This window comes from Lycium barbarum, chromosome 5 (assembly GCF_019175385.1).
Source record: "Lycium barbarum isolate Lr01 chromosome 5, ASM1917538v2, whole genome shotgun sequence".
NCBI classification, from domain to species: domain Eukaryota; kingdom Viridiplantae; phylum Streptophyta; class Magnoliopsida; order Solanales; family Solanaceae; genus Lycium; species Lycium barbarum.
The window spans coordinates 131,778,445-131,795,427 of record NC_083341.1 but is presented as its reverse complement, the minus strand read 5'-3'; the positions used below and the strand labels follow the sequence as shown (position 1 = coordinate 131,795,427).

Here is a 16,983-nt window from a genome sequence, read left to right as displayed (position 1 = left end):
TATTGAAAAAGTTGTGAAAAAAAATCATGCTTCAAATAGTCGTAGAATTTCTTAAAAATTGTGTGTGTTTTCTTTGATTAAAAAATCATGCTTCAAATAGTCGTAGTATTTCTTAAAAATTGTGTGTTTTCTTTGATTAAAAAACACCATAATACAACTTCTTGAATTCTTTGCGCAACCTTATAAACTTGAAGAAAAATATTTTGAAACTCTTGTAAGATTTGAACAAATTTTCGATGAATAAACACCAAATAGAAAAACGAAAATTAGAGAGGAAAAAAAAAGAGAAATAAAGCGTAATACATCGACAATCTCTTAAATTCGTCAACAACTCAAACTACAATGCATCCGATTTAGGACAAGTTCACAAGATAAAGTGTTCCTATATACTCCCTCTGTTCACTTTTACTTGCCCATTATTCCCTTTATAGATTTTCATTTTTACTTGTCAAGTTTTCACATATCAAGGTAAGATTTTTTTTTTCCTGTTTTACCCTTAACATTTATTACTCATTTCAAATCATTTTTCCCTCTCCAATACAATTATACACCATTTAATAGGGGTATTGCGGTAAAATTTCTATTTTAATCATTCTTTCTTAAACAGCGTGAAAAGTCAAAACGTGACAAGTAAAAGTGAACGGTGGGAATACTAAACACACCGGCTCAAATTTTAGAAAAGTTTTATGCATGTCTTCTCAAACACTCATCTGGTACTGACAATTTTAAAGAGTTGTGATGTATTCCACCAAAGAATAACCAAAAAAAAAAGGTTTTTAATTTGAATAGTAGCAAAAACGTTTTTTTCGCGCAGAGGGGACCGTACCACAATTATTATTAAACAAAAGTAGCTACCTACCCATTTGCCTGCAATGATTTAATTTTTGCCAATTCACATTACTCAAGAACAAATATTTGTCCACTAAAATAGGAGACTGTGATCTTGCCTGAAAATCTCAAGTTGACTAAAAATGTTGTCATCTACATTGAAACCTATTGTTGTTTCACTTCCCACATTACCTGAACCACATGGCTCACAACCAAAATCAGCACTTTCACTACCAATCTTGAAGTTTAACAAAACTCTTCAGGTTTTTATTCCTTATCTTTTTTATGCTAATGAAATACTTAAATATCACATTTTGTTTAGATGGGTATTGTTCTTTTTTTTTTTTTTTTTTTTTTTTTTGTTCTTTTATTATGTATTTGGCTTATATTCAAGTTGAACAAGACTTTATAATCTTTTATTGTTTGTTTCATATGTATTTGGTGTATATTGGAATAGAACATAACTCTTCAGGTTTTGTTTTCTGATTTTTTGCTCTGAAACTGGTTAAAGTTCACATTTTGTTAGATGAGCGTTTTGGTATATATTTGGCTTATTTTTAAGTTTCTACTTGGATATTAGGTAGTATTTGCAAGGGCTATGTGGGGTTTTAGTGTAGGGTCCGACCCAAAAGTTTAATGTAATGAGTGGATTAGCCTATGGATATAGATGTTAGTTCATTTGGGAAAACTTAAACAACTGATGCAAACATGTTTTATATATTCTCTAATAGCTAGTTGGATGAATAGAGCTTGATAAATGATAAGGGGATTCTGATGCTGATCCTTTAATCTTAAGCATCATTTGGTTATTTCAATTGAGAGAAAAAAGGAATTTTTGTAAGTCCTTCACTTATGAACTTGCGTAAATAGACCAACTTAATCCTCATTATAGATGTAGCAAGTGCTTTCCTTAGGCCGAGGTAGCCGTGCAAGATGGTTATAGTTGTAGCCGATTACGCATCTATTCTAGTAAAGAATGGTGTGCAAAATCAGAATCAGACTATAATGTTGGTATTGTAGGATTAAGTTGTTTGAGGGTATTGCGCAAATCACAGTAGTATGAATCAGGCAATAATAGTAGCCACATAAATAAGGTACTGCCTGATTAGAAACAGGTGAGTTATGTCTCTTAAGGTGTGTTTGGTTATGAACAGAGTAATGTTTTTAATTTGAGATTGCTAGGAACCCGTAAACTGGTCCTGGATCCGTCTCTGATCTCAGTTGCCCTTTTCTAGGTGTTCCATCTCTAATGATGGACTTTCCTACTGGTCATTAGGTTAATGACTATTTTTCCATGTATCAATGCAAAATATGACCAAGTAAGATTAAGAAGCATTAGATGAACACTTAACCCCCACGTTTATTGACACCAGCTCAACCTTCAACGAGTAGTACCCTATTCATGTTGCTACTGTTATTAGGCATGATATGCATAAGATTTACAACTACCTTCTGTTATTCATTGAGCCTAAGTAACTTGCATTCGAGCATTACCGGTCGTTCTATTGCAAGTAATATATTATGGAAACAGTTGATTGATGCCAAGTATGGTAGGAAGGACATATGGGCTCCTCGTGTAGTTAGTCTTCCTCAAAGAGGGGAGGGTGGAGCACAATTAGTAAGTTATGGAGTGAGTACAGTCAATTTGTGAAACTGAAGCTGGGGAATGGTAATAATATTAAATTTTGGTCAGATATATGGCTGGGAAGTGAGAGTCTTAGATTACCTGTCGTTCTATTGCAAGTAATATATTATGGAAACAGTTGATTGATGCCAAGCATGGTAGGAAGGACATATGGGCTCCTCGTGTAGTTAGTCTTTCTCAAAGAGGGGAGGGTGGAGCACAATTAGTAAGTTATGGAGTGAGTACAGTCAATTTGTGAAACTGAAGCTGGGGAATGGTAATAATATTAAATTTTGGTCAGATATATGGCTGGGAAGTGAGAGTCTTAGATCAAAATTTCCTTCTCTGTATAACTGCTCCACAAACAAGAGTGGAAGTGTATCAGAATTCTACTCAAGCACTGGTTGGCAGTTGATTTTAAGGAGGGGTTTCAATGGTTGGGTAGTTGATGATTTTGCTCAATTGATGCAATTGGTGGACACTGTTAGTCTGGAAGATAACAAGAGAGACTCTTTAATCTGGACAGCAAACAATGATGGTATTTTTACAGTTAATAGTTGTTACAAGCTGCTACGAAGTCAACAAGGGTGCTATCAACCAGATTGGGCATGGAAAGCGATATGGAAATCAAGAGCACCTATTAAAGTGGCGTGTTTTGGTTGGATTGCAGCAAGGGAAGCTTGTTTAACTCTGGAGAACTTGCAGAAGAGACGAATCACTCTTTGTAATAGGTGCTACATGTGTGAAGGAGAGGCAGAAACGGTCAATCATCTATTCATTCATTGCAAAGTGGCAAGACAGTGCTGGGAGCTCGTTCTAAATATACATGGTGCCAAGTGGGCAATGCCTTCTAGTGTGAAGAGCTGTTGGATTCATGGCAACACCAAGGGATGGGTAAAGCCCAAAAGCTAGTTTGAAGAACAATTCCTCTGTGTGTGTTATTGACAATATGGCTGGAAAGGAACAGGATTTTCTTTGAAGGAAAAAGGCAGCACGTATCCAGGATTAAGAATAGATGCATATTAAAATTGTATTTTTCGTGTAAAAGACAAGTTATGGAAAATATGGAGCAATATATGAGTTTCCTATAGGAGACGGGGGTTTGTAGCTTCCCCGGTATGGCAGGGGCTGGTTTTGTTGTAATTCTGTACCATCTTGGTACCTTCTAATAAAATTTACCTTATCAAAAAAAAAAAAAAAAAAAAAAAAAAGAATCCAGGCTAGTTTTATCCCAACCACAAGGCTTGGAGACCTGAGCCTAAAGGATAAGACTTGTTGTAGAGTAGATGTCGTTTAGGGCTAAACTGGATCTATAGAGCTGACAAGCATCCAAGCATCCAAGCAAAGCTAAAACACTTGTGCATGTGATGTACAGATTATGAAGAGAGAACTACATTTCACCTTTTTTATCGTTCTTGTTAATCATGGAAGGAGCTGAGGAAATCTATAGCATCTAAGTCATATACATTCAACTAGTTACACCAATAGCATCTCTGATTTCTTTCATCCAAATTACCCAAATAATACATGCAAAATAGTATTTGTCCTACTCTCTTGACTCATCCTCCTTCCAGAGGAAAAATACTTTCGACCTAGACTCCTAATACTTCTGTGTACCTATAAAAACTGTGATGTTGTATGAATGGAAGGGCATTGAATGAATCTAATTGGATGCAAAGGAAAAATATATCATTCAATTGTTTATTCAAGCCTGGCAGCAAACTTGCACATCCACTCGTCCCTCTCCATGCCAAATCATATCAACAGTTTTTCCTTGCGCAAAATTACATCATGCTGCCAGGACATATGCCATGTATTACAACCTTTAGAAGAGTGGAAATTGTTCTGTCATCACTGGGCTTTTCTGAAGAAGAAACAGAATCTATTTCAATCGCTTAAGTGAATATAAATTTGTGATTTTATATTTGGGCGACTTGCAGCATTTTACATTTTTTCAGTCACTACTATATCTTATAGGTATTTTAATTGGGGAAACTGTTGAGGTATCAAAAGAGCATACAATTTGAGGCCTGTCCCTGCTCTTTGTGTTACAATCAATATGCTAGATCTACCACTTATATGTTTTCTTTTTTACTATAATCAGACCTGGGACAGTAAACTTTTCTGCAGTTTCCCTTTGCTTGTTCGTTTGTCCTATGCCAGTCCTAGATGTCTTTGTTTTGCTAATTTGAGTTTCTAAAAGGTTGCTGCATGTTAGTCCATCTGCTATTGCTGTCTCACAGTTCGATCGAGTATGGAGATCAAGTAAAACCTTTGAACGGTCTGTGATATATTGGACAGTAGACATATGCACATATTTTAATATCAACCTGCTTAGAAATTTGTTACATAAAGTTGATTCTGGGTGAATTAAGAGCAGTATTTTCAACTAGACGAGTGAGGCAGTTTGTAGGATAGAACAACAATCATATGTGAAGATATTGAGCTTTTGCTTCATTGAAGGACTTCTAAATTGTTGAATTCCGATGGCTGGAACATTTTTTCTGCTTTAGGTAAATCTAATCATTGAATTACATGGTTAGACAATTTCATATGGTGGCCTATGCAGAGCTTAAAAGTTTCAAATGTTATACTATTGTGAAAATTGTAAGCAAATGTCATTAGATTACACATTAGTACATAACTAATGTATGTAGTATCAGAACAGAGAAGTAAAGTCAGCATAATGAAATAATTAATGAAGTCATGTGGCAGGTTTCTTCTTTCAAGTGCATTAATTAGTATCCCCTAAATAACCTATGCTTTTGCTTGACTTGATATTTTTGTTTGGAATTTCTCGATTTCCGTAGATCTTATCTTATCAAATTATCTCACTGTCCCATTAAGAAAAAAGTCTGATTCTCTGATATCTCAGCCTGCTGAGTTAAAAAGTGTTGAAAATGCTGATAACTTAATGTGCGGATGAGTACTTACACTTCAGAAACCAAATGATATTTGTAACTTCCAAATTGTCAGCTTTATACAAAATGACAGGGCATTTCCCGCCTTGGGCATTCGCTCTTTATGTGATTTAAGGTGTGGAAATAACAGTTTTCCAGCTAGAGAGCCTGGCATTTAAGTGGAAAAAGGTAGAGGGGCAGGCTTATTATCCCCCGAGTTTCAAACAGTGTGCCACTGGCCCTCCGGGGTTCCTCGGTTATCCCAAAAAAAAAAAAAAAAAAAAAAGAAAGAAAGAAAGAAAGGAAAAAAAAAAAGAAGCTACAGCTATTCGGCTGGAGAGGAAATAATTAGCAGAAGCATGTGTCTCTCTTCTCCCCTATACGTCCTTGGACGACATTTTGATTCTTTAGTTGCTTAACCCATGGTGATAATAGAGGCCTTTGTACTTGTCCATTTTTGTCATCCCGATGTTTGTACTTCCGAGGGTTCCATCCAATTTTTGCTTTGTTATTCTTTTTTTCCTCCAATTTTAGTTTTCCTATTTGGTGTTTGATAATGGGAAATTTTGATAAAAGCTTACAAGAGTTTCAAATTATTTTATCTTTAAGTTTTATAAGGAGTTGTACAGACACCGGGATGACAAAAATGGACAAGTACAAGGGCCTCCTAGACTATTCCGCCAAATTTGTGACAATTTGATTCTTCGACCAGCCTTGGCTTTTTAATTCTGATGGCAGAAGCCAACCTTTTTCTCTTGATAAGTGCAGGAACCAGAATCTCATTACATAAACTAGCAAAAAGATGCATATTCTTTTGTCATTTGATATGGGCTGAGCCTTGACATATACATGTTATTAGAGAAAATAAAATACATTCTATGCAATGTACTTCCTGTGTATTCTCTTCTGCTGACCTATTGACATGCATAAAATGAAAACCAAAGAGTAGGTATTTGCAAAGTTGACCTCTGCTTCTCCATTCTTGATGATAATTGCTTCTTTTTACTGAGCAAATACAAGCATATTTAAGTGCTTCTAAGAAGTAGATGACTGTTGTTGGTACCACTAGAGATTTTAGATACGCTCTTTTTTATATCTTATCATGTCTCTTCCCCTTCCAGTTGAAAGGCAATGGAAAGGAGTTACCTCTGCAGGAGACGACCGCAGCTGCTGTTTCAAGAAGAGAATTAATTGGCTTGGCAGCTACCACATTAGGTGGACTTTCCCTTTTTGCAGCGGGACCTGCAGAAGCACTTGAAGTAGCTGACATTTGGAGTTCAATCAAGGAGCTGTTTGGATTTTCCAAGGCCAAGCCAAAGACTGGAGCTGACAATGAAAAGAATCCGAAAGTTGAAAATGATAAGAAACCAAAAATGGAAGATGAAGGGAAACCAAAGAGTGAAACTGATGATAAGAAGCCAAAAGTGGAAAGCCATGGAAACAAACCAAAGGTTGAAGATGAAAAGAAGCCAAAAAATGGAGACGATAAGAAGGCATCAACCCCTCAGCATTCAGAGAAGGAAAAAGTGTTAGCTCCTGCTGTGCCAAACCTTCCCAACATTTTGAATAAGAAAGCTCCCTAACTCCTCATTTAGAAATGTTGTTGCGCGCAGATACGTTTCAAGAAACTTGGCAGACTTTTCTAGTGCTACAATTTATTGTTGCTAAACTCATGTCTAAATGAAGCCTTAGACAAGGTTTGTAAGGGTCATTGAGTTCAATGCCAACACTATTGAAGTATTTTCAGTAAAAAGATTTTCATTTTATCTCTTCATTAAATTACATTTGACATCCCGATGCGCAAAGCATCATGCGTTCCAATGACTGATTCCACAATTTGAACCCGTGATCACAATGACTGATTCCACAATTCGAACCCGTGATCACAGGTCATACAGAGTCAACTAAAATGTTGTTACAGGGCTTCACTTAAATTATATGAGCTCCCCGTTGGAAACTGACGTACTCATCTTTAATAGCAAAAGCATACCATGCAGACCTAGTGAAAAATAGGTCATTATGGAAGAAATATGTTCATATGAGTGCTACTATCAATTAATTGCATTAATTTCTAGACATAGTATAAATACTTTAGGTACAGTGTTTAGCTATGAATCTTTCAGTCTTGTTGAAATTTATATGCCAGTAAAAAATGTAAAGAACTTTAACTTTCTTATAATATTGGACTGAGATGAGTTTAAATCAAGTTACCGAACATTAAGATTCATATAGCTTACCAACTAGTTTGGGATTGAATTAGAGCAAGTTCTAGGATTAAATGTTGTAAATGTAGAGGAAATTGCTTATAACAAGAAACAACCATAGGATCTTTGTATTATTGTGGAAAAAAAAAACAAATACTACTTGTAATTCTCACTATAAACTAAACAAATATGAGAACCCTAACACCCCCCCCCCCCCCCACAAAAAAAAAAAAAAAGGAAAAAATCAAACTGTTTTCTTGTTCAAGCTTTCCATTAACTTATGCATTTGAAATCTCCAAAACATAAAATAAGCTAATCCTAATCCAATTAATATATATAACCAAACGGGTTCTTCTAAATTCTCTTCCTCAGATTCCACTTCAACTATACTAAACTCTTCTCTCTCAACATTTCCCATTACGCCCTCCGTTACATGCCCATACAACACGTATACCCTCTTCTCATCCCCAACAGTCACAGCTGTAGGCGACCACTCCGCTTCAAGGGCAGTTTCGTCAAAAACTCCTCCCTCTCCCCACCCATCATTACTCTTCAAGAAATACAACTTGTTTCTACTCACAACCAATACGACACCGTCTTTTCTAACGGATATCCCTTCACCTCCCGTTAAGTCCTTGGTTAACGTAACAGTCCTTGCCGTTCCGTCATTAACGTTGACTTTAAATAGTTTCCCCGTATTTGACTGAACAACAAGTAAATAACCTCGAGTGTTATAAACTATGCCGTTCAAACCAACTGCAGTCATTACATCCACTGGATGGGATTTAAACGCTTTAGATTTCGAGAAAATCGAAACGTCGCCGTCGGAATCAACTTTCCAGATGACGTCATTACCGGAGTCGGTGACGTAAGCATTGCCGTCGTAATCGACAGCAACGTCTTTTGCGACGGCAGATTGAATTGCGATGGTTTCATCGGCGATAGGAGAGAGGAAAAGGCGGCGGCGAGATTGGAGGTCGTAGGAGGCGACGGCGTTGAAGGGCGGATAGCGGCGGTGGATGACGGCGAGGAGGCGGTTGTTGTGGCGGTCGACGGAGAGGCCGAGGAAAGAGGAGTTTGGAGGGAGAGATGTGTCGGAGATTAGGGTTTCGACAACGCCGGCATCGGAGACGGAGATGATTTTGTGGTGGTTACGAGTGCTTCCGACGATGAAGTGCTGGGATTTCGGATCCCATGTGAATGATTCCGGGTAGAGATTAGTTGATCGGAAATTGATGACGTGGGGCTTTTTAGCAGTGGAAATAACAAACAAGATGAAAAGGGTAGACAAGAGAATTAAGGAAACTGTGAATTTCATGGTTCTAACTTCTAACGAGATGAGTTAAGATGAGAGATGATAAGTTTATAGCCAGTAATCCAAATTTGGGTCGTGTATGGTTTATTTAGAAAAAGAAAATCTAGCATAATCATTCAGTTAATAAATCGGATCCTCTAATTAAGGATAAAAGAATATTAGATATCTCTTTTCACCACATCTTTCGTGCAGCTGTTTTGCTTTTGAGTTTCTTCTTTGTGACATTTGATGGTAAGTTAATTTACTCCTAATATTGTTGAAATTAGTTGTGAGGATAAATAATAAGAGGGTGAGTTTTGTATATTGGCAAAAATAACTATTAGTAGTAAAAGATTGAATTAATGCTAAACTCTAATAATTGGATAAGGAATTACGTTTGCTTTTGACTATGTCAATTAAAAGTTTTGAGAGTTCACATTTGTGTAGCTAAGTCCAATTTAAACACTTTGATCCTTAATTAATTTTCTTAATTGCTAACAATTGAGACAATATGTGTGATTATAGGATTGTTTTACAGAAATTTTAAGTATTTGTATATGTTTATATGCATTTAACATGTAATACATAAAAGTATTTTACATGTAGAGAGTGAGCTCATTGTTTGGAGTATAACTTTGGTTGTTTTTTCATATTAGTGTAACACATTATTCAGTTATGTGTAGCAATGAGCAGAGGGATTCGAGAATTTTGGCTTTGAATGAAGAGGACAACAAACATTAGATTCAAAATCAATGTGACTTTTCAACGCCGTCGCCTCCTACGACCTCCAATCTCGTATGGGATAGATGATTGAGGTTATATCAGCACTAATGCATCCATCTTGGGCTCTTGGCTCACATGGAACCTTAGCACGAGAATTGTGTGCAATTGAAATTTAGGTAAAGTCACAAGACTAGGGATTGAAGCTGAAATGGGCATTCTTCATTCTTCGTTTATTATTTAATAATCCTATCTATATTATTGTATATCCGTCCTTTTTTTAAGATAATAACTCTACCCTATATTTTTTTTTATTTTTTTTTTAATTTTTAATATTGTAGCTTATTCTTCATATTGTTGGTGCATGACATTATGAAACGACGAAAAAACGATAAAATTCATCAAAACATTAGATTCAAAATCAATGTGACTTTTCAAATAGGTCCTTAAAATTCAAGTAGAAAAAATCCATTGAAGGAAATGATGAACTTGTTTACTTAATACATCAAATAATGCGTAAAAAGAAATAATGAAATTTTTGAAATATAAGAGAACATGTGTTTCGGAATGTTTCTCCAACTTGGTATTGGAATTATTCATCAAATTGGGGATCCTCTTTCTCTTTTTGGGATCAAATTAGGACTCATCTAAACCGAAGGATTTGTTTGTGTCAAATTGCGTTAGATTAGTTGAAAATATATCCTCTTAAATGAAACATATATACAAGTGCTTAGTTATAAGGTGTGAAATTGAGAAGATATTCAAGCCAATCCTTACTCAGAAGCGGATAGAAATAAAAGGAATTTTTTTTCTTTGTTGATTTTCGAGTATTATTGAGATTTAGATCATTTCTAGGAAAGACTTAGACCTAGTAGTATAAATACATGCTAGCTAAGGTTTATTAAGGAGAACAGAAAATAGAACCTAAGAGTGTTCCATCTTGTAACTTACTTTCTCCCTTGATAATAATAAAAGTGTCGATCTTTCTCTGAAGACTAGGATAACATCGATCTGAACCACATTAATTACTGTGTTTTTATTGTTTCCGCGCTAACAATTGGTATTAAGAGCCTATAGGTCGCGAGATCTAGGAGACGAGGAGAATATGACATCTATGAACTTTGAGGGAGCGAAGTTTGATGGGCGAAGTAATAACTTCAACATCTGGATGATCAAGATTATGACGTTGTTACGGAGAAAAGGATCATCTATGCTTTGAATGACTCGTATCCGAAAAACACGACACAGGCCGAGAAGCAGAAGATTGAGATGGATGCATTTAGTGCAATTCAATTATCCTTATTAGACAGCGTGTAATGTGAAGTCAATACCGAGGAAACGGCTACGAGTTTGTGGAAGAAACTTAAAGATCTCTACCAGAAGAAATCAGTAACAACTAGAGTGTTGTTAAGGCAGCGTTTACACACCTTCAAGATGAAGACAGGTACAACTTTACAGGATCATCTTGATGTTTTTAATAAATTGGGATCTTACTCATGCTAATATTAAAGTGGGAGCGAAGAACTAGCGTGCACTCTACCATTTTCATTATCAACGGCATACAAAGACGTAGTTAATTTAATGATGTACAGTACGGAGGTGGTCACGTTACAGATGGTAAGACATGCATTGAATTCAGATAAATTAAGAAATCATATCAATAATGGTGATAAAGAGGATCATGGTGAAGGTTGACGGTTAGAGGTCACTCGAGCCAAAGAGGGAGAGGCAAATCAGTAGCTAAGTCAAAGTCTAGGAAAAGGGTGAGCAGAAAGGATGCTGAATGTTGGGGTTGTCAACAAAAGGGTCACTTTGAAAGGGATTCCCCAAATAAGAAGACTAATAAAACAATAGCCAATACATTTACCGTTTCAGGTAGCTAAGACATCTGGAGAAGATTATGTGTTAACTGCTTCAACATATGACATTCAAACACACAAGTGGATTTTAGATTCAGCTTGTACCTTTCATATGTGCTTCAAAAAAGATTGATTTACTAGCTACGAGCAGACGAGTGGGACTGTACTTATGGGGAACGATGCAGTATGTGAAATAGCAGGCATTAGTTCAGCCCATATATGGTGTCATGACGGCATCATAAGAACATTGTGTAACGTTCGACATGTTCCTGATCTGAAAAAAAAAATTGATCTCTCTTGGTACTCTTGATAAGCTTGGATACAAGTATGCGGGTGAAGGTAGAATCTGCATGGTAACCAATAGTTCTTGGGTCATGTTAAAGGCCAAACTGGAGGGTGGTTGATGTGCCGCGGATTTGTGGCACATTCGACGCCTTTTACTATGAATTTTGGTTGTTTTCAAGTAAGTCTGGTTCTCGTTAATATGTTTTGTTGTGTTTTAGGAAAACAATGGCCCAAAAGCAAAAAGCAAAGAACAAAGGAAAAATTGGCCAGAAATGAAGAATCGACGTTCTGTCGATCAGCCGACGAACCGTCCTTTGAAGCGTCGATAAGCTCGATTTTCCAGTGATGACAAAGTTGAAGACGACAAAGGACGGAGGCATCGACGAAGCGTCGAACTGATCGACGCTTCGTCGTTTGTATCGTCAAGCAGGATCTCTCAACAAGAAGAGAGAAAGACGGAATACTCGACGGACCGTCGAACTGGTCGACGTCACCGTCGAATGGAACACATTGCTGAAGGTACAAAGGATGGAGAAATCGACAGAACGTCGAACGATCGACGGTCCGTCGATCTTGCTATCGGGGGCAATTTTGTCAGTAGCTGATGTACATTTTTTGGAGCCTATTTAAAGAACATTTTAGGTTATTTTTAGCAGTCAGATTTTATTGTAACCACGTGAACAAAGTTCCATTGGTGGGTGAGCATTGAATACTCCCCTTTTGGAGCTTAGTGAAGACAACAAGATTCCATTTTCCATCATCTTTATTACACTTTGTAAGTTTTATGTCTCATTTATTACTTACTACTTTTGAGACCATAATGTGTGAGTAGTTTCTTTAATCAAAGTTGTGGACCCAAAATGATGGGTGCTATATAATGGGTGTCTATCATTGTATATATATATATATATATATATATATATATAATGGGTTGTGATGTGCTTTATTATTTCTCGTATTCATTATTCATTAGTGGTTGCAAACACTTGTTCATGCATAAACCCTAGTTTATTTGGAAAGATGAACTAGAGTGTGATTCGAAATAATATAACAAGGACTCGAGGCGCTAACCCTCATTTAATGAACTCACTTAGGGATAAGATGAGTTCTACTTGGCATATTTAATTAATCTTATTTACAACTTTTCTGCATTTGGGAAAATCATGAAAAGAAATACTTTCTAACTATTGGAAAATATTAGAAAGTGCATTAGAGATTAAGTGCATACATAATTCCGACCCATTAGAAATATATCATATTGACACCCATAGTATAAGATCTAATCATCACGGGGACACAACTTTGGTTCTCCAAATCTAAACAAATTCCAAACACTTCAAGATAGCGAATACAAACCAAATCTTTTTTCTCAAAACATTCGGAATAGGATTAAAGCCTTTAAAGACTAGTATCGCATACAATTAGTACCCTTTTCTCTCCATATTCCCTGTGGGATTCGACCCCAACCTTGTTTGGGTTACTATATTTGACAACGTCCGCTTTACGCCATTAATAGGTGTAATTTGAGCGTATCAAATTTTGGCGCCGCTTCCGGGGAATACGGTTTAGAAATTACTGATTGTTGTGTACTCTTCTTTAAAACTTTTTCTATTCCATCACACCTTGTTTGCTGTTGTGGTGAACCAGGTGAGCATGGCAGGAAGACAGAATCGGAATCAAAGAAACCAAGGTGGACTCCAAGTGAACCCACCTGTACCAGAAGAGGATGAGGACGAGAATATATTTGCGGAATTCATCAATGAAGCTGAGTATGCTTCTGTTGTGATTCCTCCTAGAACTGAAAATGCTACTTTCAAAATTGATAGTTCTATCTATCAGCTGCTGAAACTTGAAGGTTATTTCCGAAATTCTTCGGAGGATTGTCCACTTCGACATTTGAAGAACTTCTTGCATGTGTGTGCTCAACAATCCCAAGGTGCTGTTTCTGCTGATGCACTTCGATTACGGGTCTTTAAATATTCCTTGGCTGGCCAAGCAAGGGAATGGTATGAAAAGCTCCCCAGCAATTCTATTCATACCTAGAGTGAGTTAGCCAATACATTTTTGAAGAAGTGGTTCCCACCAAGCAAAAAGGCTGAGCTTCGGGATAAAATCTTTGAGTTTAAACAACTTCCGGGGGAACAATTATATTCAGCATGGAAGCGTTTCAAGTACTATCTAGCTCAATCTCCAACTCATGGGTTTCCGGATGCTATTCTCACCGAGAAGTTTTACAAGGGGTTAGATACAATGAATCAAATTGCTGTCAACACTGCAGCTGGGGGATGCTTCATGGACAAATCATTTGTCAGCATCACCAGGTTGCTCGATAAGATCACCACCCACCATCAAGCTTGACACTCAAGTGATAGTGAAATCCTGTCATATGGTAGTCCCTCTGCTGCCGCGGTGGCCAAAGAAAATCATGAGCGAGATCATGCTTTTGCTCAATTGCAAACCACTGTGGATTTGTTGTCAAAGAGGCTTACGGAGAAAGAAGCTAAAAGTGTGAATGTTGTCGAAGAGATGCCATCTCATGCTCCCGGGATGTACCAAGTCTCGGAAGAAGCTTATCTAGAGGGGCAGCCACAACGTGAGGATGCTAATTTTATCGATCACTCTCAAGGGGGTTATCAAAAGCAATGGAGACCCCAACAACAAAGCAATCAATATGACAGAAATGAATATGGTGGTTCGGACAGGAGGGATTACAACAACAAACATTTATAGTAATCGAAATTCCAATGCCTATGTTCCACCAAAGGGTCGTACGTCTAACTCTCAAAATTGACGAGAAGGTCCTTCCAATGATCAAGGGACTTCTCAAATGGAATCTATGCTCGAAAAGATATTGGACAACCAACATAAGAGTGACAAAAAGATGGAAAATTTGACCGAAGTGGTAGGCTCTCACACCGCTTCGATTCATAAACTTGAGTCACAAATGCGAGATCTTTCTCGTGAGCAACATCCACCATAAAGAGGGGGCCTTCCTAACGACACAATTCCGAACCCAAGGGGTAGTGGAGGCGATCACATTGCCTCATGCAAAGCTATTTCTACTAGAAGTGGAAAGATCCTTAATGCGGTAAATCAGAGAGTGGTTGAACCTATCATTGTCGAGCCGATTGTTGATGAGGTTATTGAAGAAGAGGTTGAAGAAGAAATAGAGGACCCAATTGAAGTGCCTATTATTGTTGAGAAAGAGAAGGAAGTACACCCTAGTGTTCTAAAGGGTGACGAGGAGCCAAGTGTTGAAAATGCTAACGGTGGTAGCTTTCAAAAGAGCAAGGTCACGAGGGCAATTAAACCCTTGACTCAAACATATAAGTCTCCTCCCCCGTTCCCACAAAGATTGATGAAAAGAACGGAGGATGCCAAGTGCCAACGCTTCTACGACCAATTGAAAGGGTTGTCAATGAATATCCCATTTCTTGATGCATTCCAAGAAATGCCGGGATTTGCTAAATACTTGAAAGATTTGTTGACGAAGAAAAGACCAATCAAGCATGATACGGTGGGAGTCACTCACCATGTGAGTGCTATTATTTCGTCGTCAAAGGTTGAGAAGAAGGGAGATCCCGAGGCTTTCACTATCCCTTGCACCATCGGTCATTATGATTTTGCTCATGCTTTATGTGACAATGGGGCTAGTATTAATTTGATGCCACTAGCCATATATAAGCAAGCCGGTTTGGGAACACCTCGACCAACGAGCATGCGTCTCCAAATGGCCGATAGAACCATCAAAAGACCGGTAGGGGTTGTTGATGACATCCTTGTTAAAGTGGGGGGAATTCTTATTACCGGCAGATTTTGTCATCCTTGATTGTGAGGTTGACAAAGAAGTCCCAATTATCTTGGGAAGGCCATTTCTTGCCACCGAGAGAGCCCTAATGGACTCAGAAAAAAATGAAATAAAATTCAGGGTCAATGATGAAGAGGTAACTTTCCAAGCTAGCAAGGGGTTAAAATTGCCTAGTGCTTATGAGAGCATTTCGGTCATTGATTCTTTCAATGTGATAAACGAAGCGGTGGATCATAAGTTAGAGGAGGAGCACTTTGACGAAACACTTTCGGCTATTTTGGTGAACTTCGAGGCGGATGACATGAAGGGGTATATTGAAACAGTTAATTCTCTCATTGGCCGGGGTTCGTACTCTTATGAGCCAAAGAAATTATCTCTTGATCTTGATAAAAGAACCACTCCTCCGGCTAAGCCTTCGATTATTGAGCCTCCAAAACTTGAGCTCAAGCTACTTCCCTCTCATTTGAAGTATGCTTTTCTTGGCCCAGATAATACTTTACCGATTATTCTCTCATCTTTGTTAAGTGAGGAACAAACTCAAAAGGTGCTTGAAGTGTTGCGGGCTTATCGAAGATCTATTGGGTGGACTATTGCGGATATTAGGGGAATTCCCTCCGATATTTGTGAACATAGAATCGAACTTGAGGAGGATAGTTCATCAAGTGTAGAGCATCAAAGGAGGCTAAACCCTCCTATGCAAGAAATGGTCAAGAAAGAGATAATCAAATGGTTGGATGCGGGTGTTGTATACCCAATTGCACATAGTCCATGGGTTAGTCCGGTGCAATGTGTGCCAAAGAAGGGGGGCATCACTGTTGTCCCTAACTTTAAGAATGAGTTGATTCCTATAAGGACAGTCACTGGATGGAGAGTGTGTATGGACTATCGCAAGCTAAACACCGCGACTTGTAAAGACCACTTCCCTATGCCTTTTATTGATCAAATGCTTGATCGGCTAGCCGGAAGAGCTTATTATTGCTTTTTGGATGGGTACTCGGGGTACAACTAAATTAACATTGCATTAGAGGACTAGGAGAAAACCACTTTCACTTGTCCTTATGGCACTTTTGCTTTCAGCCGCATGCCTTTTGGCTTGTGCAATGTCCCGGCTACTTTCCAACGGTGTATGATGTCTATTTTCTCGGATATGGTGGAAGATTTCTTGGAAGTCTTCATGGATGATTTTTCTGTTGTTGGTGACTCTTTTGACGAATGTCTTGCCAATCTCGGTAAGGTATTGAAGCGGTGTGAAGAAACCAACCTTGTACTTAATTGGGAGAAATGTCATTTCATGGTGACAGAAGGGATTGTCCTTGGCCATAGGATTTCCGAGAAGGGTATCGAGGTAGACCGAGCAAAAGTTGATGTTATAGCCAAGCTCCCTCCACCAATCTCTTCTTCTTCTGGTTATGTTATTTGCTGAATTGTTTTCGTTCTTTACATTTGTATCTTTTTTTTTTT

The 16,983-nt window shown here is 37.7% G+C and overlaps 2 protein-coding genes and 1 non-coding gene across 3 annotated transcripts; 1 reads left to right on the top strand and 2 right to left on the bottom strand.

The window, feature by feature from the left end:
- The first annotated feature begins 848 nt into the window (after positions 1-848).
- Positions 849-7,118, top strand: LOC132641601 (uncharacterized). The gene is made up of 2 exons (XM_060358642.1): positions 849-1,091; positions 6,474-7,118. Exons 1-2 carry the CDS (start codon positions 972-974, stop codon positions 6,933-6,935), a joined length of 582 nt encoding a protein of 193 aa, XP_060214625.1. The 5' UTR covers positions 849-971; the 3' UTR covers positions 6,936-7,118.
- On the bottom strand, positions 6,596-9,118 carry LOC132641600 (uncharacterized). Its single transcript, XM_060358641.1, has one exon. It carries the CDS (start codon positions 8,872-8,874, stop codon positions 7,801-7,803), a length of 1,074 nt encoding a protein of 357 aa, XP_060214624.1. The 5' UTR covers positions 8,875-9,118; the 3' UTR covers positions 6,596-7,800.
- Positions 9,119-13,812: 4,694 nt separating this feature from the next.
- Positions 13,813-13,918, bottom strand: LOC132643069 (small nucleolar RNA R71). The gene has a single exon (XR_009583520.1). It is a non-coding gene; the product is annotated as a small nucleolar RNA R71 (small nucleolar RNA).
- Positions 13,919-16,983: the final 3,065 nt, after the last annotated feature.

What these genes read in the sequence shown, in the direction of transcription:
- LOC132641600 (XM_060358641.1), bottom strand. Translation starts at nt 8,874, where the DNA reads ATGAAATTCACAGTTTCCTTAATTCTCTTGTCTACCCTTTTCATCTTG.
- LOC132641601 (XM_060358642.1), top strand. Translation starts at nt 972, where the DNA reads ATGTTGTCATCTACATTGAAACCTATTGTTGTTTCACTTCCCACATTA. An exon ending in AGTTTAACAAAACTCTTCAG is followed by an intron (nt 1,092 to 6,473) that starts GTTTTTATTCCT and finishes TTCCCCTTCCAG; the next exon opens with TTGAAAGGCAATGGAAAGGA.